The sequence below is a fragment of the Macadamia integrifolia genome, chromosome 6, assembly GCF_013358625.1.
Source record: "Macadamia integrifolia cultivar HAES 741 chromosome 6, SCU_Mint_v3, whole genome shotgun sequence".
Lineage (NCBI taxonomy): Eukaryota > Viridiplantae > Streptophyta > Magnoliopsida > Proteales > Proteaceae > Macadamia > Macadamia integrifolia.
This window is the reverse complement of record NC_056562.1, coordinates 32,641,287-32,668,921: the sequence shown is the minus strand read 5'-3', so window position 1 is coordinate 32,668,921 and position 27,635 is coordinate 32,641,287. Positions and strand designations below refer to the sequence as shown.

At 37.6% G+C, this 27,635-nt stretch overlaps 3 protein-coding genes across 4 annotated transcripts; 1 reads left to right on the top strand and 2 right to left on the bottom strand.

Moving 5' to 3' along the window:
* Positions 1-829: 829 nt before the first annotated feature.
* Positions 830-11,317, top strand: LOC122081913 (E3 ubiquitin-protein ligase XBAT33-like). Of its 2 annotated transcripts, none has more exons than XM_042649316.1 (10): positions 830-1,806; positions 1,932-1,991; positions 2,234-2,305; positions 2,421-2,605; positions 2,907-3,067; positions 3,150-3,208; positions 3,305-3,351; positions 3,465-3,608; positions 5,401-5,549; positions 10,383-11,317. In XM_042649316.1, the coding sequence occupies exons 1-10, from the start codon at positions 1,630-1,632 to the stop codon at positions 10,922-10,924; spliced, it is 1,596 nt and encodes a 531-aa protein (XP_042505250.1). In that variant the 5' UTR covers positions 830-1,629; the 3' UTR covers positions 10,925-11,317. The 2 variants fall into 2 exon arrangements, with proteins under 2 accessions (XP_042505250.1, XP_042505251.1); XM_042649317.1 differs by having other exon boundaries at positions 832-1,806; positions 5,458-5,549.
* A 3,421-nt stretch (positions 11,318-14,738) lies between these two features.
* Positions 14,739-16,122, bottom strand: LOC122082730 (CEN-like protein 1). The gene is made up of 4 exons (XM_042650477.1): positions 15,859-16,122; positions 15,705-15,766; positions 15,570-15,610; positions 14,739-15,434 (listed from the first exon to the last, which is right to left on the bottom strand). Exons 1-4 carry the CDS (start codon positions 16,057-16,059, stop codon positions 15,217-15,219), a joined length of 522 nt encoding a protein of 173 aa, XP_042506411.1. The 5' UTR covers positions 16,060-16,122; the 3' UTR covers positions 14,739-15,216.
* A 6,216-nt stretch (positions 16,123-22,338) lies between these two features.
* On the bottom strand, positions 22,339-26,918 carry LOC122081405 (replication factor C subunit 2). Its single transcript, XM_042648525.1, has 7 exons — positions 26,555-26,918; positions 26,217-26,323; positions 25,993-26,094; positions 25,573-25,768; positions 23,024-23,152; positions 22,750-22,944; positions 22,339-22,657 (listed from the first exon to the last, which is right to left on the bottom strand). The coding sequence occupies exons 1-7, from the start codon at positions 26,717-26,719 to the stop codon at positions 22,547-22,549; spliced, it is 1,005 nt and encodes a 334-aa protein (XP_042504459.1). The 5' UTR covers positions 26,720-26,918; the 3' UTR covers positions 22,339-22,546.
* Positions 26,919-27,635: the final 717 nt, after the last annotated feature.

Sequence of the window (27,635 nt, the reverse complement as noted above, 5' to 3'; positions counted from 1 at the left end):
AACAGAAACCAAACCGCATTGAAATCGAAATCAAACCAAAATCAGAATTTCCTTATTGGTTCGGTTTCGATATCGGCCTTCTCACACCAAAACCGACTCAACCATGACCGAAACCGAGCTGGACCACCCCTTTGACACCCCTAGTACAAATCAAGGGTAAAAAAAATTTAAAATAAAAGAAAAAAAAAATATATATATATATATATATATATATTTTAATGAAAAGTAGAGGTTTTTCTATCCAATATGGATGATTCAATCGATTCCTTCCGATATCATAATAATATTGGAGATAAACGACACCCGTTTCATGCACTAAAACCATGGGTTAATCAGAACAAATAGGATAGAGGAATGAGGTTGAAAAAACAGAGGTGAATAAGCGAGTCTGGTATGGGTCAAGGTGAAAAATGAAACTCTCCTCACCCAAAAATCCACGTGTCGCACGAACAACGCTTGTTATTTTTTTAATCCCTCTCATGGAGGAGGGTGATTGTCAATTCGGTGCCCCTCAATTAAAGGAAAAAGAAAACCTTACCAAAAAAAAAAAAAAAATTAAAGGTAAAAGAAATGGAATAATTAGAGGGTGGTGGAGACGTGGCCTCAAAGTAACCACTGCCAAAACCCCAATCCTAAATACGAAAGAGAGAGAGACTGAGAGAGTGTGATTATAAAAAGTTCGGGCAATCACGGGTCCAGAAATAGGATCTCTAATAATGGAAAAGGAAGGGCAATATAGTAAAATACAACATGCGACAAGACCCCCTGTCCGACCAGAATCCAAATATGAGACTCATGACTCATGGGCCATGACTCACGACACTAGCGAGAGGAACGAAGAGGGGGGAGAGAGAGAGAGAGAGAGAGAGAGAGAGAAGTGAGGAAACCGAACCAATCAAAAACCTAAAAAGCCAGGAGTGTAGCCATCTGAAAGACTCTAAGAGTCAAGTCTCATCATCCTCTACCTAAAGCTGGTGGGTTTTCTCGGATTTAGGTTTAAAGATTTCCCACATTCTGTATCAATTTCACTGTATAAATATACTTCCACTTCCTTTTCATTACCATTTCTTTCTCTTTTCTATGTTCTTTGCTTTTCCTTTCCGCGTATCTCTTCCTCTTTATATACTATTCTTTGAAGAACACTACAGAACAGAGGAGATGACAGAAGAAAAGATTGAAAAAAAAATGACATCAATTGGATGATACAACTTACTACCATCCAAACCCCAAAGAGAAGCCGACGACTATCTCAATCAAACAATTTTTCTTTTTCTGCAGAAAGGAGGAAAATGGCTGAACGGGAAATCCACTATTTGTTACATCAGTTCTCCCCTTCTCCTAACTTTCTTTCTCTCTGCGTAGTTATCCGATTCATCTTTGTTGTTAAGTAGATGGGTTTCTTAGGATTTTCTTGGGTTTCCCTTTCTTTTCAGTAACTGTAATGAACTGGGTTCTCTACTGAGGTTGACCTAATTTCCTTCCTCTTTTATCTTTCTTACTCTTCCTTCTTTTTGGAACTTTTCTCTCCCTCCCTCCTTCGAGAAGTGAGGTGAGGAGAGACGGAGAAGAGAGAGGTAGAGGAAGAGGAAATTACTGATAGTGTAAGATAGTTGAGAAGAGAATTTGAGAATGGGGAATTCGTTTGGATGCTCTGCGTCTGGGGAGAGATTGGTGTCGGCAGCAAGAGATGGGGACTTGGTGGAAGCCAAGATGCTGCTGGAGTTCAATCCTTGCCTTGCCAAGTACTCCACCTTTGGCGGCCTTAATTCCCCTCTCCATTTCGCCGCTGCTAAAGGCCACAACGAGGTACTTTCTACTCCTTACTACCTTCTTCTCCTTATCTTCTTCATCATCATCTTGATCATTTTGTTGTTATATCCTTCCAATTTACTTGTTCTTATCTCTGATGGGTTCATTTGTAATTTCTCTAGATTGTTGCGTTGTTGCTTGACAATGGTGCCGATGTCAATGCCAGGAATTACTGCGGCCAGGTATCTTGGGATTTTCTCGTTATCTACTTCTCTCCTTTTGCCTTTGTTTCCATTTCGCTTGTGATCTTCTAAAAGCTTACTCTCATCCACACTCCTTCCCATTGATTTATTTCGCTGATCACTAATTTGCCAAACCCTGTCTGATACTTTATCAAATTGTAGTTCAAATGAGAAATTTATTGATCCATCCTTGTTGGATCTAGTAACTGAGTGGTTTTTTTGTTGATGTGGTGGTGTCAAAGACTGCATTGATGCAGGCGTGCCGGTACGGGCACTGGGAAGTTGTGCAGACCCTTCTGCTGTTCAGAAGCAATGTGAGCCTTCTTTTTGCTTTACTTCTTGCTTAGTCCCCTCACCAATCCTCTATATTTCTTTTTGATTAAAAAAAAATGATTTATTTTTTCCACAAATATTCATTCATTTATTCAGGTTACAAGAGCAGACTACCTCAGCGGTAGGACAGCACTCCATTTTGCAGCTGTAAATGGGCATGTTAGATGTATAAGACTCCTGGTGGCCGATTTCATCCCCAGTGTTCCATATGAAGTTATCAGTGGTCAGACCAATGGCGATAAGGGGGATGGTTCGAATTTGAGGACCAAATGTGACCAATCGTATGTGGTTTGTTTCCAATATATTTCTTTCCTATACTAAATTGCTAATTCATGAAAGTATGTTTCAGATGCAAAACTCCTAACTAGGCTGGATGACCCTTCCAACTTTACTTTTCTTTGTCTCATAAACTGCTACAGTAAACTTTTTTTTTTTTTGTGCCCAATTTAGAGATTACATTTCCTATAGAATCTTACACCTTTTTATTCAGACTCATAATGATTGACCTAATTCTATGTTCTTTCCCATTTTTTTCATCGTCTCCTACTATCATTCTAAAAAATTTATATTTGTTCAATGCAGCGCACTTTCCAAGTTTGTCAATAAGGCTGCAGATGGTGGTATTACTGCCCTTCATATGGCTGCCCTGAATGGATATTCTGATTGTGTACAGCTCCTACTTGACATTAATGTGAATTTCTCTGCTGTGACATTTCATTACGGAACTTCCATGGATTTAATAGGTACGTTGTTGTTTCTGTTTGAATTTTTCCTTAATTGGTTGATCTTGTTTTCTATTATCTTATTGCATTGAATTCTTTGTAGGAGCTGGAAGCACTCCATTGCATTACGCTGCTTGTGGAGGAAACCTAAAATGCTGTCAGGTGAGAATTATTCTTTACACTGGCATTTTCTGGATCCAATCTTCCATCCTTGTGATTTTGAAAACATTTATTTATGCTCTGTTTCCTTCCCCTCAGATCCTTCTTTCAAGAGGGGCTAGCCGGTTGACGCTGAACTGCAACGGGTAACATGTCTTTGACCGTATCTACGTCTAGTGGGTTGTCTTAAGCTGCATATCTTACCTCTTCTCTTTTTGTAATGTGCCCGCCCTTAATGAGAATTTTTGTTTTCTATCAGGTGGTTGCCACTTGATGTTGCAAGAATATGGGGTCGTGATTGGCTTGAACCACTTTTGGCCCCCAATTCTGAGTTGATAGTACCAACATTTCCTCCTTCCAATTATCTGTCTCTGCCTCTCATGAGTGTGCTTAATATTGCAAGGTATTATATCTTTTTCCCACCTCAAAATTTCAAAATGGTGTATAAGAGAAATAGGGGAGTTGATTACAATCTATACACTCAATGTTTACATAGAATAAATAATTTAAATCCTTTGAAAACATAAAGTCTTAGTGATCTTATTCAAACTTTTAGAACTTTGAAAACTTTTGAAAGATATAGAACTTGTCAGCATTAAATAAAAACAGTGTAATTTATAAGAAAAAAATGCAAGTGTATCCTAGTTTGATGCATACTATAAATAGCAGTATTACAATTATAATGCCATTTGTCCGAAGTGTCCAACATGTCAACCTCAAGAAATCATGGTTGGAGCTCTAAATGTTTTCTTCTTTGAGAAGAGGAGTTAGTGCTTCAGCATGTTTTGATTCTCGATATGTGTTGTTGTCCTTTTAACTGCTTAAAAACACTCATTTTCAAAAGAATTGTTTTGAGTGACTTGCTTCCCACCACTCCCCTCCTTTTGGGTGCTGTAACATTTGAGAGCTTAATGTCCTAAAGTTTCACACTTGAATGTAGATTCAGTTTTTATATGATGTTGGAATCTCTCATAGTTTCCATTATTTAAAGATCCATTTATCTCAATAATCTTCTCTTAACTGAGTAACAGTTGAAAAATTATGTAATTAAAAAAACGATATCTAATAAAATGATGGAAGAGAGGCATACACGCTACCTACCTATATTGGCATCTACATGCCAAGCCAATAGTGTGTAGCTATATGGTATGTTTAATAAGGATAGTGAAGGCTATTGCACAAAAAATTAAAATATAAAATAAGGAATGAACAAATTGGAGCTAATTTAGGAATAGGTCCGATACATGATAAGTTGCAAGAAAGTCGTTTGAGGTGGCATGGACATCTGCAACAAAGGTGTTCAATTGTTCTAGTATGGAGGGATGATTTGATTTAGATTGAAGGAGCTTAAAAAAAAAAAAAAAAAAAAAAAGGGGTAAGCTTAAAATGACTTTGGGAGAAGTGGACTCTCCTACCATCTTGGGATGCGGAGCCCATTCCAATGGTAGGAGAGTAATGTAATAGTGGTTTAGAGAACTAAAACAGTACCAAAATAGAATCTTTTCACGGAGAGACTAGCAAGTAGCTTATGAAGAAAATTCAAGTATAAAATGAAAACCCATATTTTAGGCCCATTACAATGAATACCCATTGGACCAAAGGCCCAATCTGTGTAGAACCCAACCCAAAGCTTATTTCCACTAAAATAAGCTCACTTTTGCTGACTTATCTGCATCAGAGAGTCCACTATGATGTGGAATCCACATCCCTTTATGTTCATATCCTGCTACCACAATACTTTGACCAAAAGAAGTCCTATCCCAGCATCATACTTTTCTTGTCATTGTTCCAAGGAATTACAAGAACCACTGCTTGAGATCAAGTGTTCTCCTTGCAGAGAGATTTTGTTCCTTTGCCCTTCACCGTTTGATACCAAAGACAGGATTTGGAATCAACGACAACTTGCTTCCCTGTTAACTCAACCAATTACCCTGTTTGTCTGATTGAATGGCGAAATGAAATTAAAAAATAATAGATGTTCAGTTCTCAAAAAATGAATTCCAAATACTCAGGTTAGTATTTCGTTTTTTTTCTTTTATATTCAGTACTTCACAAGAATTTATTGCATTCTATTTTAAAATGTCGTTTATTGAATTAAAATGCTTCTTCAGTTTTCTATTACAAACCCAATACTTATTCACTCTTGAATACATTGAATGATGGTAGTTTATGTACCAAATCTGCTGTTGTTTTAGAAGCAAATTTGAAGGAACTTTGTACGATGTGATTAAGCTCATGATGCTTCTCTGCAGAGAATGCGGGTTGCAATCTTCAGCCACATCTTCTGATGAAAATGATACTTGTGCTGTCTGCCTGGAGAGAGCATGTAGCGTAGCTGCTGAAGGTCCGCTTCTTTCCTTTTCTAAACATTTCAAGTGACATATCTTTAATTAATTTCCATTTTTTTAAGTGTTCCCTTTCTTTTCTACTGTAATAATTGATTTTTTTATTATAACCACATCCATATGATCACCCTCTACAAGGTTGATAAACTGCTCGGAATGTCTAAACAAAATTACTAATAATAAAATACTTTTTCTTTTTTGGGGGTGGGGGTGGGGGTGGGGAAGGGGGGGTGGGGGGGGGCAGAGGGAGGTTGGGGACTGCTTGGACTTCTTCGTTGGTTCTTTCATCTGGAAGAGAATTCTGTATCAATTTAAAGTTTATATTTTTTTCCCGATCAAAGACAAGCTCCGAGAAAGTCGTTTGAGGTGGTATGGCCATGTTAACAGAGAGGCCTCCGGATGCAACAGTCCAGAGGAATGACCTGATTCTGATTGCAGGAGGTAAAAGAGCTAGGGCCAGGCCTGAGATGACCATGGGAGAAGTATTGAGGAATGACATGTTAGTATAGGTCTTGTCCCAAGTATGACCTCTAATAGAATCGATTGGAGGGCAAGGATCCACATTGCCGACCCCATTTAGTTGAGATTTTCTTGACTTGTTGGACTCTGCCTCTTTCCTTTTACTTTCATTTATCCTGTCTGTTTTTAGCTGAGATTTCCTTGACATGCTGGTATTGTGCCTCGTTCCTTTTACTTTCATCTCTCTTTTTTTTTTTTTTTTTTTGCATGTTCCATGTAGCCGACCCCATTAAGTTGGGATAAGGTTGAGTTCGTTGTTGTTGTTGTTGTTGTTGTTGTTGTTGTTGTTGTTGTTGTTGTTGTTGTTGTACTAGCTGAGGTTTTCTGACTGAAATTGTAAGCCTGAAGATCAAGAACAAAAAAATGAATCTATTCTCATTGTTTGGCTCAATGGTGCAATATCAGGTTGTCTAAGTACACCAGAGCAGTAAATAAATAAACAGGGAAGAGGAAGCAATCAATTAGTTATAATATTTGGTATACCATAAACAAATTGAGACGAATAATGTATTCTAATAAAAGATCTTCCTGAAGTGATGGTGGCTAAATGTGACTAACTGGAGTATGACCTCAAAGATGGTCTAGATTGCTCACAATCACTTAAGTTAGCCATCTCAGCTGCATGATCTCCACTATTTGAATCATCCCTGAGTTCACATCATTCTGATGCAGAACTTGTTAGGGTATCTGGTTATAGGCTCTGAAGGATGGTGTTTAGGTTCTTGTAGTTTGTTTTTACTTCTGATAGCAAACTATGAAAGATTTTCTTGAACCATGGGAAATGTATTAAGTTTGTCTATCTTCTATACCCCATATATGCTTAACAAGTACTTCGAATGAAAAAAAAATAGTAAATGCTGAAGATTACCTTGGCAACATGTTTGAAAATCTCCAAGCATGTACTTTGGCAGGTCAACAGGGTCTTTTCAATTCATATTAACTAGAAATAAAAGCCAGATATTGTACCAAACACCTGTAAAAAGAGAAGTGTCCAATAAATTATAACTAGAAATATGAACTATACCTAAGAGAGCCTAAGACCACATGGCCATGATTGAAGCAAAAGTCTAATGAAGGGAAAATTAAAAGAAATTAAGGAGTCATGAGCTGTTGTGTAAAGCATTTTAAGTTTCAGAGTAGAAAATAATCATGATAAAGAAACAAAATCTGAAGGAAAATGCAAATTGTTGAATTCAAAATCTTAGAAAGAAAAACAAGAATCCAACATTTAAGCAGAATAAATGTCTAGGAAATAGATCAATCCAAGATTTGGATTGCTGCGATTGCATTCCAGTTTTGCCTGAAGATCTAGCAAGTTGTTAAATGATGAGGTATGGTAGGCGATTGCATCCCAAAAACAGGTTTAGTGCCATTATTTAAACCTAAAAAGAGGTTCGGGCATCTGATGGTGCTATTAGGGTTTTTAGTGCCATTATGTTTGCAAAAAACGTTTCGAGAAACGGGTTTATCAAAAACAAAAAAATATGTTTTTCTTTCCAGGAATGTGAAAAGTCGTTTCTGCTGTTTCTAGACACAGAAACAGAAGAAACGTTATCAAACGGTGCCTAACAAACCTTCATAAAACATAATCACAGTGAACCTAGAACACAGCAAAAACTTAGGGCCCGTTTGATTTTGTTTCTTGAAACGTGTTTTTCCCTTTTTCTGTATTCAAAAATGGGAAAACACCCCAAAGACCATTTGATTTTTCTGTTTCATTTCACTTGTTTTTGGAAACAGAAATAGAAATTTATGCCTATTTCTGTTTCTAGAAATAGGAATGGAGAAACAAGTCAAACTTGTTTTTCTGTTTCTGGAAACAAGTGGGAGGGACAAAATTTGTGAAAAATCCGATATTTCACTCGACCCTCCCCAACCCTAACCTATTGTTGAAACTTCTCGCTATCCAGATGCGGCAATTCCAATCTGGTTGTACGAAGGTCACAGTTTTGGATTGCCTTCATCCTTCTGAAGCTCATCTCCACGAAGCATACTTGCAACTCCAACGACTGCCTTCACTCGTGAGTTGCATACCTACAACGTTGTGCCTTCACTTGTGTCTTGGACCTGACTACACTGTTGAAAATGTTTCGAGAAACAGAAAATCAAATACCTTTTTGTAATTTCAAAAATCGTTTCTTAGCATAGTTACCGTTTCTGCTGTTTCTAGACACAGAAACAGCAGAAACAAAATCAAACGGCCCTTAGAGTGGTCAAAACTTTCAAAAGATGAATTTGAAATTAATATATTCTAGAGGGCCTATGGGGGGTTATTAAGTGGTAAAAATATTGAAGGAAGCTTGCAGTCGGATGGTGCGAAACTGACATGGACAGAAAATAGAAAGTCACAAAAACAGCAAATTAGAAAGTCGAAGAAACCAACATAACTCAATAACCAGCCATCCAACGAACACAAGGTTTAGGTTTAGAAGATGCCCGTGGTAAGAACTCTAGCTGCTGGAATATTACTGGAACAGTGAATGACAGAAAAAACACAAGAGAATAAGGGAAAAGAAGAGAAGGATATGACCAATATGTATCACCACCTATGGCCTGCGGTTGGGCATCACCACCCTCCCTCCAAGGTGTAGCCACCTTGGTTGTGACTGATTCACCACAGTTCACCACTCATAGAGCAAAAATAACTTCTTCCTAAATCGTGAGAGCATTCTCCCCCTTCTCTTTTATTACAAGATATAGAAACTCTTAACATGGATGGAAAATAAAACAGAAAATACTACTTAAGTGATGACTTAAGTAAATGGGCCTGATATGGGCTTAATGGCTTAACATGTATAGGCCCAAACCAGGCTGAAATAAAAGAACTTAAGGACCCATCATGGTGCTGTTTAAAGTCTGTTTGCACTTCATCAGTTGGGGTTTTGAATCTTTAGGTCTAGGCCAGGAAAACAACTGACAATTCCAAACATATTGTAGCCACACCAAATTTCATGTAGGGAACCATTTTCAAGGAGGTAGAAAATTCTGGAGAAATGCCGCCTGCTTTTGATTTTCCAAAAGAAGAAGAATTAAAAACTAAAGAAGTTATGAAACAACTCTAAACCAGAAAGACTTTCTAAACTTGAAATCTTGAAATCAAATTAGAAAAAATTTAGTCTCAAGCACTGTTTTAAAGGAGTTGCACCCCACCAATCACTTATATGCGGTACATAAAGTTCACCCATGCAGTAGTTCTTTGACGAGCTGCTGTGGGCCAACAAATGGACAGTACCGGCTCATTAATTGTGCCCGAGGATCTTTTAGGTTCCTGCATTAATTCTCCCACAAAACTCATCAAGGGAGTTCCATTTCTGGTGTTGATTTTATGGAAACACAGTTATCACCTGAAGGAATGTGCTTTATCTTCTAGATACACCTCCTCGGAAGTGTCAAATAGTACATGGGCGAACAGAGAAGTCATATTGAGCAACAAAGGAGCAAATATTTAGAATGTATTACAGTGTGATGCAGCTGCTAAGGGAAAGAAGAACACCCCTTAGCTGTAGCTGAAAAGGGGGACAATATAACCCCACTGCCAGTGTGTTAACCCTTCTTCTTAATAGTGTCGGACACATTTTTAGAACCACCACTAGAGCTTTTGTACAGTGTTTGTGTGACATTGTTTTCGAATGTGCCAAGGTTGTAAGTTTTGAGGTGTGCCCCAGGGCAAAGCTTCGGCTAAATACCTTGGTGGTTATGTAGTTGACCAGTCAAAAAGTTGAATGAAAAGTCAGGGGTTGACCAACCCATTTTATGGACTACTAGGTAACAAGTTAATTGGTTCAGCCAGCTGGGCTGTAGATTATCTATTAAGTATCTGTAGTAAAGGGGAAAGTCTGAATGAATAGGATGTTCTAAATTCTCCAAAGGAAAGTGTGATCATGATAGATGCTTGTATTTGACAGCAAAAGCGCTTGGTGCATAGAAAATAAGGAGATGGTGGTGGCTGAACATGTTGAAGCCCCCTTTCCGCTGAACAACTAGAAAGAGAGGAAGACAAAAATAACTTTTATTAGCACAAAAATTGTTAAAATGGAATGAAAGTCACTTTGGTTCTTCTTGGACACTTCTGATAAGATCATCCTTTTTACGATTTAGAGTAATGGCAAATTTTTTGACTTTTCTGATGTCTGTTGTACATCATTTTTGTTTCCCCTGGAATTCCTAGAACATTTCATCGCTTCATTCAGGTTTCTGGTTCTGATTTATGATATAACTCATGTTGATTGAAATAGATAAAGTACATTTCATGGCTTCATACAGGCTTCATTTTTTTTTTTTTTTTTTTGGGGGTGGGTGGATGGATCTTTCAGGTTGTGGGCATGAGCTCTGTGTAAGGTGTGCACTCTATCTCTGCTCAACCAGCAACATCCCTTCTGAAATGGTTGGTCCACCAGGATCCATTCCATGCCCACTGTGTAGACATGGCATAATATCATTTGTCAAATTGCCTGGTTCCCCTGCAAAGGAGCTCAAAGCACATATATCTCTTGGTCTCTGTACCCCATGTATGCTCCACCCATGCGATCCAGACACCCCTACATCAGTCTGTAGACCTGAGATCCACATGAATCGCGTTGCCTCAGTCTCTTCGGATCTTCTATGCCGTGTCTCATGCAGTCCATTCCCTTCTGTTGCGATTCCATTGTGCACATGCGATGATGGTCCATGCCCATCTCTTGAACCCCAGGAAGGAGAAACAAGAGAGGAATCTCCTGCTGACACACAAGGCACATCAGTTGAGGAGGATAAAATGGAAGGAACAAGACTTGGAAAAACTAGTTGTTCAAGTATTTTCTGGAACAGAAGAAGCTGCCACAGGGAGCATCAATGCAATTCAGAGATAAATGCTTGATCTGTATATTGAAGAACCATATCTGTAGAAAGCTAGAATGTTAGAAAGAAACAGATGTGCAGTAAATAGTTTTGGTTTTGATCTAGACAGTTAAGAGTCATTCGGTCTAGATGCTCTTCAACCACATACAGCTCTCCCTGGATATAGAGCTGGATGAGTTTTAGAAAGATCTTGATGAAGCCACGAAGGGCATGAGATTTTGTATGCCATAGTATATAGGCAGTAACTGAATGAAATTGAATGTCAGATATATTGGTTATTTTTTGGTTATATCTGTAATACATTTTTATTCATTTTTCCCTCGAGTTTTTGTACTCTTATTTCCTTGATGTATATGACTTTGGTCTAGCTGAAGATGGCCTTGGATAAGGGAAACTTTTACAAGATTTTATCCATGTGCTGAAGGGTTTAAAATTCAAAAATGCAAACTTAGGTGACAACCTTAAAGCCTAAAGAATTTCCTATTTGCCACAACTACCGTTCCATTTGGTTGCAAGGGAAATTCAAGGGATGGGAAGTAGAATTTTCTTCAAACCTTAAAATGCAATTTTGATACTCTTTACTTACACATGATTATATCACTAACTATTTATGCCAAAAATAAATAAATAAATAAATAAATAAAGATTGTCACTAACTATCAAATCATTTATATTTGGTTATGAAATTTCATGCATTCAAATTCTTTGGATTTAAGAATAAATAAATAAATAAACTGTATCTAAAATTAGATTTGAAAAGTAAATAAAGGGTGAGGGTTCCCCACAATGTCAATATGGGGAGGAATCTGCACGATACACCAGTGTCTGGTCCATGCACATCGGATCCATATATTCAGAGTAGGAGAGTGAAAATAATAATAATAAAAAGAAACTATGGGAAAGGGAAATTGTAGCATGGTGGCATGGGAAAAAGTTTCCCATAAATATTACATCTAAAATATAACAATACTAAATATAGAAAGGAATTTAAGTGGTTTATCCAGTCACATTAAATAATGATTACAAAAATTTTTAAGATTTGAAAATTCCAACTCACTTCCCTTGCAACCAAACGGAACTGCGAGATCAGCTGGTTGGTCCCACCCAATGGGCAAATTTCCAGTGCTTTAACATGCTCTTCTTGTCTAGAATAAGTGGAGACTTGGGACTCTTGGAGAGATCACAGCCCAGTTCCCCTCCACCCCCAAAGTTCCAACTGCCTAGCTTCACATGTCAAGATTCCATCGATCAATTCAAATTTAAATAGGAGAAAAAAAAAAAAAAAAAATTCACAGATATGACCTTGAGACTTCCCAGTTGCAAACACCTGAGAAATTGAGAGAAGTAGAAAGAGTGCCTATCATTCAGGTGACATTTAGATGTTTGTTTATACAGATCTTTGATTCTTGTGGAGCAACAAGAAACAATTTTCCTGAGAGACACCATAGAGCCTGAATTAATGCTTTGTTATTGGTGATTTGGTTCACAAACTACACTCCAATATGGCATTTCCCAGTAAACAAACGAAACTCATAAACAGAACAAAACTTCAGTTTCCAAAAACCGTAAAACACTAAAACCTAGATGGATAAGCGTGGAATTCTAGAAATGGACATAATCGAGGTGAGGCTTTTTTAAAAGTATTCCTTTGCTCCAATGGAAAATCCATATTTTCCTTGATTCTATCTGATTTATCACTTGAATGATATTACAAAGATTAGATGATTCTTGCTGTTGGATATCTCTGATTCAATGACTAAATGACGTTGCAACCACGGTTTTAGGAATTGGTATTGGATTGGGTGTATTAGTTGATCCATATTACTACTGGTCATGATACTTCACTGATATAATAATACCAGTTTTTTTTTTTTAATAAAATGATAGATATCCAGGCCTTCGGCTTGACTAGTGCCATGGGCGATCCATACTAACCCCACAACCGCGTGAATCGATTCTACTGAGGTTGAATGATAATCATTCAATTTTCATCGAAAGTAGTGAATAGCACTAAACACACCATGTGAGTGGCCCCAAGAAGATAAGAGAAGTCAGACTCAGAACCACATGCTTCCTGAGGCAAATGTCAATTGCCAACTCTACTCCCTTGGGGTTATAATATCGGTGAATCGACTTGAACCTTAGACTTCTAGTAAAAAATGCCTTCTGATCCAATATCGGTCCATTACAACTGATACGTATCAATTTCAGTATTGCTGATGATCGATATGATGAACTACATCCATGAATTGCATTACATAGTATCCTTTATTTGAGAGTGGGACTTGGCACAACGATAAAGTTGCTCCATTGCAACTTAGTGTTAGTAGGTTCAAGTTTGGAAATAGAGTCTCTACAAAGTGCGGGTAAGGCAACGTGCATTCTAACCCTACCTAGACCACGCGACGACGAGAACCTTGTGCACTTGTTAAATCGCTCCATTGCAGCTTAGTGATTATCGGTTCAAGATTAAAAATAGCCTCTCTACGAAATAGGGATAAGACTGCATATATTATGATCCTCATTAAACCAGGGGTGATGAGCGCTTCATGCACTTGGGTACACCGTTTTTTTTTAGTACCCTCTATTTCTTTTTTCTTTTTTCTTTTATTTTCTTTTTTGGGGTAAGTTTTAGTATCCTGTATTTCAGTGTTTTCTTTAAGAATAACCCCAGGGCATTTTCTATTGTGGAACATACACTCAATATGCTTTGTATCAAAAAAGGAAAATGGCTTGAGTATACAAGGTCAGCCACCTAGAGGATCTCAAATTTGATCTCATGGAATAAAAAGATATCATGTGATCCAATACAAATGGGCAACTCTGCAATATACCTAGATATAGAGCCAGATTTGGCTCTCATGTTTCTTTCTGTTTTAAGTCTATAGGGTTTTTTCCAGTCTCAAGGAAATGACATCACAATAGCTTTTCAGCCTGTCTAGGCACATTACATGTGATCCAAGGGCATCAGACCCATAGATTAAGGGGTTGTTGGACTTTGAAATCACAAAAGTAGAGGTTGCATTTTCTACCAATAACTTTGCTTGCCTCAATGGAAGATCTTTAATGCCTCAATGGAAGATCTTTGGATCTTCTATGTTGAAAACCAAAGATCTTAGTATTGGTATCGTAAAGCCAATAAAAAAGGTAGTATTTTCTAGTCTACCGTAATTTTTATAGGACCAAAGATAAATATAATGGAGAAATTTCCATGTTTTGCATGGTGGAGACATTATACCCTTAGTGACTGAATTCTTCTCATATGGATATGGGTGGTGTTCTTGCTCAGTCCCACTGTTTCAAAAATCAGAATTGGATTGATTGAATCAGCTAAATTTGGATTAAAATTAGTTATGATCAATCTTGATTCGGGATATTCTGATTCGATCGATTTTAGAGTTTTCTCAATGGAACACTAGGTTTTCAAATATGAGAGATCAATTCTAGGGTTTTTGAGACCAATTTAGATCCAAACCAGCATTGACTGATTCGATCCCAATTCCAAATTTCATAAACCTTCTCTGTCCTGGAATGTAGTTTCAAATTCAAATGTCTAAGAGGAATTCAAAAAGGCATTAGAGAAAAACATATTGGCTAGTGATTGTGAGGCCCCAATTCTTGACTAGAGGGACACTAAGGCTTGTGCCATTCCATCCCTTAGATAGATAGAGAGGAGGGCAGCGTTTTTTTTTGTTTTTTCATGTCATATTGTCAAAGAGTTGAACAACAAAAATAGATGACGAATGCCTACTCGATTTAATCGAGTCATGTAGAAACAAGGTTCAAGTTTATAATCAATTTACCATCTAGTTTAGGATAATGATCCATAGTACTAGAGCATTTTTAACTGACTTCATTGAATTAATAATTGAAAAGCAGATCCAAAACCAAGTACATCAAAGTAACAAACACAATGACCTATGGCCTGCCACTCGTCTATTCAAATCTTGGAAAAGACGCAAAGGTTTTTTGAGTTGGACCCTAACATATCCTGATCAGTAAAATTAAGCTAAAGAAGTTAAAAAAAGAAGAGAAGAGAACAGGAACCTACTTGGTATAGCTAATATTAGTTCAGTGCCCATCCCATCCTACGTTTACAGTATCTCATGACCAAACCAAATCAAAACAAACAAAGCCAAACTGGGGCTAACCCCCACAATATAACATAACCCCACTCCTCCTCGCCGTCAATGATGTGATGACATGAAAACCGACTCGCCGTTCCTAGCCTCTTGTGCCCTTTATTCTCTCTCTCTCTCTCTCTCTTGCTTTATTTCATATCATTCTCCTGATCTCCTCCTTATCTCCTCCTTATCTTCTTCTTGCAGCTGTTTCTCTCTGTGCATTGAAGTAAACTGCAGCAACTGGAAGACCTAAACCATTGGCTTCAGCAAACTCTCTTGTACTGAAACGATCTCTTGTTGCTGGTGCTTGAACAGTTCGTCTCCCTTTCTGCTTGAACAGAATGAATACATACCTATGGATACCGATGATCGGCTTCGGAATCTCATACTCCATGATGTCCTTCCCTGTTCAACACATTTCTACTAACAAATAATCACACAAAGATATATGTGGTTCGACGATTACGTATATTAATATAGAAAAAGAACACAAACCCAAATGGAATTTAGAAAAAAAAAAAAAAAAGTTTAGAGACCCACCAAAGGAAGCGTACGTGGTACCAGGAATATCTGTAACAATCCTGAAAATCAAGTAAGTTTATAATAAAATTAGAGATACCCATTAAAGGAAACTTAAAGAAAAGAAAAGAAAAGGGTTTGGTTTATATCACAAACCAGTGAAGATGCTCTCTTAAGTATGGATCACTAGGGCCTGGAGCATCTGGGTCTGTCATGATCTACACAAGGGGGAAAAAGAAAAGAGTTAATGCCCACAAGAGTAATATATATAATGCATATGGTGAGAAATAGTATTAGTGAAAGTTCTTACAAGAGTGTAGAAAGTCCTCATGTCCTCCCCTCCTATCTCAACTCGAGGCCTTGCAATAATGGCAGAAGGCATAAACTCATGGCCATTAAAGACTTGCTTGCTGGAGTTATAGGTAACATTCATTTTCACACTTGGTGTGAAGGTATCCACTACTTCACCTACAACTCTCCCAACAGTTAATGGCATCAATGGCCTTGACATGATACCAAACGACCTTAATGTGTGTGTGTGTGTGTGAGAGAGAGAGAGAGAGAGAGAGAGAGAGTGTGGGGGGGGGGGGGGATGGTATTGGTGTTAGGAGATGAGGTTTTTATAAGAGGAAGAAAGGGAGTAAGGAGAGCTTTGGTTTGAAGCTTAGAGTAAGATTTAAGATTCGAAAATTCTAAAAGAAGAAGGGGCGACCGTTGCTCTATCTAGATTATATTTAGATTAAGGGAACGTGAAAATTTGAAGTTCGAAAGAATTTTGAAGATGGGTTTAGCTGTAATCGTGTCAAGAAGAAGAGGAGGAGCCACTAGAGTGACTTAAAGAGAGATGCTGCCATTCATTTTCTTTGACTTTGATAGATACTCTGTTCCCCTCTCATCCTCATTCTATGCTTAAATAGGAGATACCTAAGTCAATTTTTCCAACTCTAGATACAATATTGTCGAGGCTTAGTGACAATGGAGAATACAATTATTTTTCTTTTACTTAAATTACAATATCTCTTGGGAGCCAATGACATATCAGCTTTTAGGGTGCTTTTCTCTTGAGCCAAACACAACTTCTTGACCTTTTAAAAATGTCTTGTCAACATCTAAATCCTTTTAATTTCCTACCTATCCTCTCCCTCCAAAGAGAACCCAAACGAAGCTGAGCTTTTTCATGTTAAATTTAGATGGGAAAAGGTTTTTCTCAGGGGCCACCGCCCAAACCCTTTTTTTTGGAGAGGTTGGCAATGAAATGATCAGTCCGCCCTATTTGAGAAAAAATGGCATCTTTACGGATGTTTCTTTATACATTTTTATTATCTCTGGTACATGCATAAAGTCGCACTCCCCCATAAGAAACATTTGTCCAATTTATATAGTTGAGAAACCATGAGTTTTTTATTCAAATTCATCATTTTTAAGAACTTGGTGACTAGGGCTAGTCATTGTTTTAATATCTTCCTCCTCTTTATCTAAGTGAGAAGGGACTTGGGACTATGGTTGCTTCATAATTGAGAAGGAAAAAAATGGACTAATATTGAAGACAACAAATAAAAATTGTAAGGTTTTAGACCAAATTTATGGTATATGAAAAATATCTTAAATACAACCGCAGATGATGTTCTTACTAGAAGGGATTTAGAAGTAGTTTCCAAATCAAAGAACTTGTGAATCGATCTTTCTAGATTAGAATGAAAAATTAGTTAGTGTAAAGTCAGTTTGAACATAACTTAACCTACACATGATTTTAAATAAAAACACCAACTCAATAAAAATTCAGACTGACTTGAACCTGATATGAACATTTTTTAATCTTAAGCAAGTCTTCATGACTTCTAACAGATCTATTTTTTTAATTTTTTTTAACTCGACCTAGGGTGACTCATCCAAGACAAAAGTTTAGATTTTTCAACTATGGTTAGAAGTGGCGAGATTGTTTTCTCTCTTTTCTGAGGTCCTTGTTTTGAAATGATGTAGAACCAATTGTCTTCCATGTTCTAGCGACCTGGAAAATCTGAAGCCACCCCATACAATTATCGTTTAGTCAAAGATGGCTAGATTTGTAAGAGAATCTAAGGTGACCAATGGTATTGGGTTGAGAATGATTTGGATATGCTGAGGGTCTCATCACTTTCTGGAAATCACAGACCAGGTGTCTCAAAGGGAATAAACTAACCCATAGCCAACCTTTAAACTTCTGTTTTTTGGTCTCACAGAACAAACATGTTCCCTTTCAAAAAAATAGCTTTCCATTAAGGTCAAACTAAATCCCACTCATTGCACTTATATACTTATTCCATTTTCCATTTGTATGGTAGTTTAGTTTAAGTCTCAAATTATTTGCATCACACCTGGCAAAGGATACCCTTCGGTCAGAATTTGGCCATGTGTCCTTTTTTTTTTTTTGGTAAGTAATAGTCTTAATCTCTTCAAGGGAAGAATTTTGTTAGGGGGAAGAAAGAGAAGAGTGGGCTAAAGCCCGAAGAAACAGAAGGCAATGACCTCCATAAATCTGATCGACACACTTACCAAAGGTCACTTTACATATTTAAAAAAACAAAAAAAATAAGTTTTTAATTGTATTAGTGTTGTATCGGTATCAAGCTCCAACGATATTGGTACATATCGATAGATATACAATACCGATACTTAGAACAGTGACTTACATAGCATGAACTCGTGCAAGAAATATTTCTATCATCCAACCGTTGTTGAGATGTTGATGTAGAAACGAAGTTCAATTCAAAATATAGAAAACACAATGAAACAGAAGAAAGAAATAACCATATAATCACAATGTAAAGATTTACGTGAATCGACAAAATGCCTTAGTCCACAGAGAGAGATGAGAGTTGTTTTCATTGACCATGGAAAAAGGGTTGCACGTTCTCTTCGTCATGCATTGTTGTGTTTAAAAAGAAATCTCAGTGACTCTCATAACCCCTCATCACAACAATTTATAAGGGAGCCAAAGAGATACAAATTTTTGTAATTACCATCATGTAAACCCTGAAAAGTTTCCCTGAGAATTGCACCCCCAAACCCACACATGGATGCCCCAGTTCATCATGACCCAAGAAACGAAGATAAACACCAAAGGGGCTGACACCTTAGTGCTTCAAGCCCTACAAATTTTTAATGGGGTTTGTTCAGGTCCTTGCTACCTTTGTATACTAGAGGAGCTTTCTCCATATAATGCCTCATGGTTTTAGGTTGGACAACCCTCCAACAATTTTCAATTTTGGGCCTCTTGAATATCACAAATTTATGATTGATTATCTCCACATCAAGGGAGCAACAACTACTTAGACTGGTTGAATAAACAATGGAATCTAGCTGCATACCCATGGTGACGATCACACATAATCCAAAGACGAAAAATTCTTAATGATAATTGGTTTTATTCATCGATTTTCACAATTATCATTTGTTACACAACACAATTTAAAAGAGTGAAACCTGAATATTTTTTAGGAAAAAGCTGGGCACACTAAAGAAGCTCTGCCCCAAACCCCTTGGATATTTGGATCTAGATCTCCTCCAACGGTTGGGCTGCTCACAGAGAGGCATCTAGCCACTGAGATGAATCAGGCACGTACCCCCACACATTGCCAGGTCCTCCCAACCATCAAATGCCTCTCTAGGTAGCTCAGCCACTGTAGAGAATTCGGATGCTTGTAAAAGTCCTTCCATTCCAACCCCTCATTGGTTGAGCAGCTAGGTCCAGAAAAAACTAGTGGCATACCCAACTTCCTCCCTATTTGTAGAGAAGGATGGATTCTTGGACACCACAAATAAGGAGAAAAAAGTGGATTGAAAGGGTACAGCTCTTGAGTCCTCACTCCTGACCTAGCTATATATGAGCATTGTGGATGAGGATGGAGATCATTATACCACCACCCCATATGCCAACTGGTCAGAAAGTACATATATATCAAACATTTTTCTAAGTTTCTATCATTTCTCTTTGTTCCTCTGTTTTTGTAGCAAATGTAGCAAAGGAAGAGGAACCAAAAGCTTTTAAGGTACTAAAAAAGGTAAAAAAGTAATTGTGACAAAGTAGAAAACTATACGTAATCTTCTCTCGCCACTTATGGTGATACTCCCACGCAGTCCCCCACCTCCCCCACCCCACTTGTATTTTCCGTAATATACCAGCCGTGCAGTTTCAGTTTCACTTTTCAGTTTTGGTTGCAGCTTTTAGCTTCACCGGCTAGTTGCTTGGTGCTTCACGTTCAGTGATTCCACTTATTTAGTACGAATGCTACCCATTCAACCCGTGAGGTATAGCTCTCACGGCTAATATTTTTGGCTACTATTTCTGTTCCTCTGTTTTTTTGATAGGCTTCTGTTTCCATTAATTAATTAGAGAGCATTATAAACTTGAACTTCATTGTTATTGCAAAGATCAACAGAGATTTAATGAGGTTCACACATCGTTGTGGTGTGATACGTCTTTAGGTGAAGAAGAAGAAGATTCACCATATAGAAGAGAAATTACACCCAAACAACGGTGAAAAAACTCGCCTTGAAACCCTAGCTTGAAAAACCCAAATTACAACTGTTTGCTCACCAAGACAATAGTATATTATATACTCCTCCATGTTACTGGTCGACCCATTGGGTCATAATCGATCAGGTAGAACCGTACCGCAGGACTTCGCCCCCGCACCCTATACGAGATTAGTGCTGGGCTCTGAGCTTGGGCATCACAGATTAGTCCAACCCTTCTGCTTCCATCACAGGTCTTAGGACAAAAAAAATCCCATTCGGATGGCACCAAAATATGTCGGAGTGGATCATTTCAAAATGGGTCAAGAGTTCAAGACAAATTTAAACATTTATGGAACGGATTGGTCCTGGGCCGGACTCAGATCCTCTTCAGCCTCTGGCCCCTCCAACGTGCATCCCATAGTTAGGTAGCCCTTGAAGTGCATGGAGGTCTCTCCCAATTGTTAGAAGCTTGCTGGAGGGGTTGAGGAGGGGATCCGGATCTTCTCCCACTCCCTTTTCTTCTAACTCCCTCCCAATCTCTCACATGTGCATGTAGGGTTGCGTGCATGTGAGAGGTTGGGAGAGAGTTGGAGGAACCGGGAGTTGGAGGATCCTAATTCTTGGGGAGGGGGTTGGAGTGTTGGAGAGGATTTGGATCAGGGGTAGGGTCTTCGGAATTGATATCTGTCGACAATGATAATGATTCCTAGTCAATATTGGATCGGTGATACAGTATGGATAGAGGGTCAAATGGTCAAAATATAATATGATATTAGTATCAGTTGATACTGATATTGACAGCATATCGGTGATACGATACTGATTGAGTAAATGGTAAAAATACGGTATATTGTTGTATATGAAGGTGAAAATGTTTGATATGAACCGATCAGATACCATACACTAAAACTACGCCCCGTGAGTAAATAAGGTTTGAGGAATCAGAAAGTTTATGAATAATAGTAGAAGTTATAATGTTAAATAGGTTGTGCTTAATTAATTTATATTTAGAAAGAATATTTTTGAAAGAACACTCAAAATTTAAGTTGTTTATGTGAAAGGTTTTAATTAAGGGTCAAGGTACTTAAAGCTCAGCATTCGAAATTTACGAATTTGGATAAATTGTGTTCCTTTTGTAAGAAAATGATAATGGGTGGCTGATCCATTAGGATCATCCTTGCATAGTTATTTTGCTTAATTAATTCTTACTTCGTCCTTCCTTGAAACCTCTATGTAATCAGTCTCATTAAGTTGAGATAAGGCTTTGATTATTGTTATTGTTTTGTTGTAAGATGCAGAGGTCCCAGACCATCATAGAAGAATTACATGAGGAACAAAGACAAAGTTAGGTAGAGGTAGACCTCTACACTGACGAATGCAGCTAGATATCTCACCCAAAAGACAAAGAGTAGATGGCCATGGAAGCCTTTTGTTCTGCTTACTGATGGAGTTGAACTGTTGATTGTATGATTAACTAAGGCGCATAGAACTCTTGAAAGTATCTACTTCAGTTTCGTGGATTTCTCTATGTTGAACTGTCTATTTTTACTGATACCTTATGAGAAGTATTAATACAAGGGAATTATTTGATTGACTTCTATTTTGAAATTTTATATTTGGGTAATCTCGACGACATCCTCTATCCAACCATGAAATGGTTACATCGTTTGTCCATGTGACAGAATGGATACATTGTGACATGAAAAAAAGAAATAAACCCTTGGGAAAATAATATTTCACCCTATAAATTTCACAATTTTGAAGTGCTTGGATTGGAATAGGGGTGTCAAATTCAAATTCACACTGACCGCCGATCAAAGCTGTCCCAAAAAAATCAAACCAAGCAAAATACTTTCCAGTTCAGTTCAGTTTGGTATTTATTTTAGAAACTGGAGGAAGTGAAAAGGCCAAAACCGAACTTATCTAGATTAATACTCCAGTCTGCTGGTTGTGAGCTCGAATAGGCACATCCCACTATCACCCGTTGATCCTACAAAATCTCTGCTTGCCAATAACATATAACATTTTTAATTACAGCTATAGATGAATCTCTAGCGAGTAGGTTTTGTCTCATCAACTAGAAACGTCTGAAAAAGAGAAGGCAGATTCTCTGTAACGTGCCATGCATGAAAATTTAGCTAATTTGGTTTGATACGCCTTCGTTCTGTTTTTTGGCAGCGACTGCTGTTTTTCCAAAACTATGATTAGTCTTTGATGTCTGAGCTATCTTCTCTACTTTTAACTGATAATTATCCAAAATTCTCAATCACCCAAGCAAAATGGACCAAGGATGGAAGATCTCTAACAGTTATACAACTTCAACAGCATGAACTTAAAGCTTTGAACAGGTATCATGACTTTCCTGCCTGCATTTGGTTTTCTTTCGCATGAAAACTAACCACATGTCACGACATACATATGCCAATTCATGATCCCATATACATCTTTGATTATCCAAAAGGTCTAGCTACAAACAAATTCAATTTTCAGTTTAGATTTACTTATGTAGCTTTGGCTGTTTCCCGAACTAGAGCAAGCTTAGCTAGGAGACCAGATAGTTGAAGAAGTGAGCCAACTCCATCGCAGATTCTCATGTGTGCAAATCCAGTTTCCTGTGAACTCATGCAAAAAAGATATTGGGCAGTGGTGAGGTACACTGTACTGAATTTATAACATGCTAGCAGTTTATATACATAGTACATACCTTAAGGAATTCCAGTTTCAGATACTCAGCCATATCATAGTTCTTGATTATCCGGAAGAGGGTTGTGATTATGTCGGTTGGGGAATAACCCAAGTCATAGAGCTGCTTCAGACCAGAACAGGCATCATCAAATTTCCCCTCAAGTACATTGCGGACCAAATTCTTCACATGTAAGGGGTGAGGCTGATCACACACCTGGAAACCAATAAAACAAACCCAGCTGCAGCAAAGATTGCTAACCAACAACAAAAAGTTGAGAAGTCAAGATTCTGACCTTGAACACATTTTCCGGATTGACAAACCGAAAACCACTGTATGTGGCCTGCAAGTTATTCAAAGCCTGCCTCATATCACCATCAGCAGTGAAAATAATTGCTTCAAGGCCTTCTGGAACATATGGAACCTGCATTTGTCACAAAAACAGATCAATTCTTCAACAATTTCACTGATTTTTTAGATCATCACCCCCTGCTGAGCATATGATAAAGAAATTTGCCAGTTTATAAGAAAACAGTACCATAACTTTCTTATGGATGGTATTACGAGGATCTATGGTCAAGGTACACCTTATACCGTTTGAACCGAGAATCAGTGTCAGAATTAGGGGGAAAAAAGCAACAAACATAACAATAGCAACAAGCAGGAAACGCTAGCTCCCATGCTGGTCCATCTCAATTAGGGTACAAGGCCAAGAACCCCGAATCTCGTGACTAACGAAAGAAGAGTCTACTTCTAGGCTATGGAACTTGGTAGTGTAAAACACCAATTTCACCCCATTTCCACCAGTCTCATTTAATAACCATGAACTTATCAGTATGCTACTAATTGCCATTGAAACCAAAAATAAGAGAATCTATTATTTAAATAACTAAGAACCATGCTAAAACCAGCGCACAAAAATAAGAAAACCAAAAGAAAACAAAATAAAATCAATTATAAATACATCATAGTCCTAATATGCTACCTAACCTATTATACATATTTATATATCAGAACATACCTAGTGCACCAAAAACATATGATTAATTAATTCTCTGTAATAGCCTAATAGGTTGAATGACCCACCTCCTTTACACAAAAATTGGTCCTTTTACGAGTCAGTTTAGAAATTTAAACGGTTATACATACACTCTTATCATTGGAGATGAATTGAAGCTTTTTCTAAAAAAGAGTAACTGTTGAGCAGTGCAAACAGGATTGGTATCCTAGACCAGATTTCTTATGCTTTTAAAAGGCGTGATCTTTCCTCATTCTTCTTATTTGCTAATTCTGATATTTCACTCTAATTCTTCTACTTTCTTCTAATTCTCTTCTCTCTTCATACATGAATTTCTAATTCTGGTTACGTAACTGCTGAAACTGATTTCTTCTTGCAAATCTGAGTTTAAATAGAGAAGCATGTAAGAAGAAAAGAAGAATAGAAGAAAGGAAGGGAAAAAAAAGCATAACTCGCTGTGTAAAAAAATATCACTAAAATCAGGGATTAGAAGCTCTAGAAAAAAAATGGAGAAATAGCAAAACAATAAAAAAAAAAATCAGTTATCAATCAATTTTCTTGATTACCATTGAATTTTTTATGGAAAATTCAAGAAGATGAGAGAACCAATAAAAATTGAAGATCGGAGGAATGAATTAAGGAGAATTATTAAACTAGTCTATGAACAGGTAGGAATGGTAAAGTAACTAAAAATATACAAAAAAAGGAAAAATATAAATGAAACAAGCAATTGAGGGAAATAAATGAAAACATGAAGATAAACTATGCAAATGAATAAGTAAGCTCGACCCAGCTCTCTCCTCAATTGGGCTTCTGTACCTTCCTTGCATTCCTTGTGTGTAAAATGTCAACAGTAGAGAGCAAGTTGCAAGCATGAATGAGTTGTCTTAGGTTGCATATGGAGATATTATCCACCAACAGAGCACGAAAAGGACACAAAATTTTCATAGGCCTGGAATTGTGGGCCTTTTGGAAAGCAAAGTAAAAGCTTGGAGATCTTAATTCTCAGATATTGGAAAATCTCAATTTAGAGTTCTCAAAAGCTTCACCAAAGATGATGGTATAATCTGTATATTGAAACTATAGAACCTGAATCATGCCTTGTCTTTCATTAAATCCTTTAAGTTGCAGTGAGTACATGTGCACTTAGGTATCACTCATATGATCCATCTCTTTCATCTAATCTTAAAACCTGCCCTAAAGAATATAACCCAAGAATTTCTAGTCCACGTCTCTTTTTTTCCCATTGTATCTTTTGTCTTAGCCACTAAGCCGCATTCAACAATACCCTTTAACGTTATTCTAGAAGGGCATCAGCTGCTTTGATTGAATAAATCTCAGTAGTTTCAATTGAAGGGAAGAGGTACATGATTCTAAAACTGAACCTAAGGGAAGGACAGTGATATTGGAAAACAAGGGAAGACTCAGTTTAAGAAACAAAAAAGAGGGTACTTAAATTTCCCCAAAATGAAAGAAGATGAGCATGCCCAAAACCAAATCTGCCCAAACCAAATCCAGTCAATTGCTGGTTTCCTCAAAAGTTTATATGGGAGCATGGAGCTTCGATGAGCTATGGAACACTTCAAAAGTAATGTATCATATCTTTCATTGAATGCTGTTTCTGGAAAAGAAATCACATCCACCTATGGTCCTTTTACATGGATCACATCCACATATTTTAGTTGTGCGTATGCAAATATCCAATGTGACAAGAATCATATCCAAGTAAGTACACTGCTCCTAAATGGTTGTTTACTTGCTTACCTATGCTAGCGCATGAATATTAGTACAGCAGAAAAATAAATAACAAAATAAAGACTGCCTACCTTCTCAGCTTCAACGACTATCATAACACGGCCAAGAATCTCTTGGTCTGACAATCTAGAATAGCGAACAAGGGCACATCTACTCTGAATGGGCTCAATTATCTTAGAAGACATATTACATGCAAGAGCAAAACGCGTGGAATTTGAATAAATTTCCATTGTCCGCCTCAAAGCTTGTTGTGCTCCCGATGTCATACTGAAATTGTTCCAAGACAGACATTGAACCAGTATATGTCATTAGGCTTACTTAATAAAAACCCATAAATTCTGAACAGTCTCCATATAAATGAGTAAGCAATATAGAAGGCTTTTTTATATTTTTGGAAGAAGGGGGTGAGGGGGGAGGATAAAGAGAGACCTAAAGACCTAAATATCACTTCAGGAAATAGAGGAATAAAGTCGACATAATTGCATCATCACCTGTCTGCCTCGTCTAAAATGATTACTTTGTGCTTTCCAGGGGGAAGAGTTACTTTCTTTTGGGCAAACATCTTAATTTTGTTTCTAACGACATCAATTCCCCTGAAACAAGAATCGAAAATAGTAAAATCCTAAACAAAAGTTAACACAATGCTGGGTTTCTTTGGATTGTGTACGAATAAAAGAAAGAAAAAAAGAAAAAGCTTATGAACAGTTAATTCTGCCTGTCATCAGATGCATTGAGCTCTAGCACAGCCTCCTTGCAGTTTGCTCCCAGTAGCTCGTGCGCAAGGGCCAAAATACTTGTTGTTTTTCCAGTTCCTGGAGGACCCTAAAAAATGCAAAAAGGAAAATGTTGCAGAACCTCATCTGATTGTTCTATTGAATTCTGGGAGATTAAACAAACATTGACAGTAACAACTACATTTGGATTAAAAGAAAGCCGGGAATTAAGAACAAACAAAAAAAAATAAAAAAAGGGAAATCGATCAAGATAACTGGAGATTATGGGATTTGGAGTGTAATAAGGGGAAAGGAACCGAATAATTGAAATGGTTCTTACGGACAAGATGAGATGGGGCATGTTGCCACCTCTGGCGATGACTTGAAGCCTCGAGACGCAATCTTGGTTCCCAACAATGTCGGCTACTTTGTTGGGTCTGTACTTCTCCACCCATGGGACATCGTAGCTGCTTCCTGATGTTGAAGAAGAAGAAGAAGCTGCCATTGTTGGATTCGTCGCACAGTCGCGTTAAGAGTTTAAGACCCAAACGCTGTTCGATCGCTGTCTGATCGTGTGGCCCCTGAGCCAATGCGAAGGCCAATCACAGTGTCCCAGACCATACAATGTGATTTCCAAGCCCCGGGAACCCACCGGCGGACCTAAAATTGGAGGGAAACCGATAGGCAACGATAAGTCGTGATATTTCAAAAGAAACGTACAGCTGAAACATGGTTTATATATGTTATACTACTAGAGGACAGCTGCTGGCGCAATTGGCTTGATGCTAGGGTAGTACTAGAGCCTAGGCCCGGTTGGGGTCTCAATTCTAAGTCCACACTGGCAGTCCGATTAAGCTCATGTTTATGGTCCAATCTGGATTGACTTGATAAATAAACCTCAAGCCCGATACGTTTATTAAATGGTCCTTTATAGTGCAACGTGCAGGTCGTTAGCCCGTTAGGCGTCCAATTGAACCAATCGACTATATGTTTAATTTGAACCGACTCATTGTAACTGACCGAGCCCAATCTCCTTTATCAAATAACATCCATAATCTCATATCATTTCTCCTTCTTTATTAAAAATTTGCATCACTTCATACTATGATGATTTTTTTGTATAATACTATAGTGATTTAATATTCAAATAGAACAATTTTGGGCTTTCAATTCATTTAATAAAATAATTTTAGGGTAAACATATTTAGAGCTTGTTTGAACTCGTTTAGACTTAAATATATCCGTAGTTCAGTTAAGGCCAATTTAAGGTAGTCCGATTAAAGCCCAACATTGACAAACCCAATTATAAACGATATCATGCCCCCCAAAGCTAGTTCTGTTTACTTAAACGGGCGTTCAAGGCATATGGTTTTCCAATGGTCAAGCCTAACTAGGACCAACTAAGATCATCCCCGCTTGAC

What these genes read in the sequence shown, in the direction of transcription:
- LOC122082730 (XM_042650477.1), bottom strand. Translation starts at nt 16,059, where the DNA reads ATGTCAAGGCCATTGATGCCATTAACTGTTGGGAGAGTTGTAGGTGAA. An exon ending in TGAGGACTTTCTACACTCTT is followed by an intron (nt 15,767 to 15,858) that starts GTAAGAACTTTC and finishes CCCCTTGTGTAG; the next exon opens with ATCATGACAGACCCAGATGC. An exon ending in TACCACGTACGCTTCCTTTG is followed by an intron (nt 15,435 to 15,569) that starts GTGGGTCTCTAA and finishes TGTGTTGAACAG; the next exon opens with GGAAGGACATCATGGAGTAT.
- LOC122081405 (XM_042648525.1), bottom strand. Translation starts at nt 26,719, where the DNA reads ATGGCAGCTTCTTCTTCTTCTTCAACATCAGGAAGCAGCTACGATGTC. An exon ending in CTCAATGCATCTGATGACAG is followed by an intron (nt 26,095 to 26,216) that starts GCAGAATTAACT and finishes TTCTTGTTTCAG; the next exon opens with GGGAATTGATGTCGTTAGAA. An exon ending in TGAAACTGGAATTCCTTAAG is followed by an intron (nt 22,658 to 22,749) that starts GTATGTACTATG and finishes ATGAGTTCACAG; the next exon opens with GAAACTGGATTTGCACACAT.
- LOC122081913 (XM_042649316.1), top strand. Translation starts at nt 1,630, where the DNA reads ATGGGGAATTCGTTTGGATGCTCTGCGTCTGGGGAGAGATTGGTGTCG. An exon ending in TTCTGCTGTTCAGAAGCAAT is followed by an intron (nt 2,306 to 2,420) that starts GTGAGCCTTCTT and finishes TCATTTATTCAG; the next exon opens with GTTACAAGAGCAGACTACCT. An exon ending in AACTTCCATGGATTTAATAG is followed by an intron (nt 3,068 to 3,149) that starts GTACGTTGTTGT and finishes AATTCTTTGTAG; the next exon opens with GAGCTGGAAGCACTCCATTG.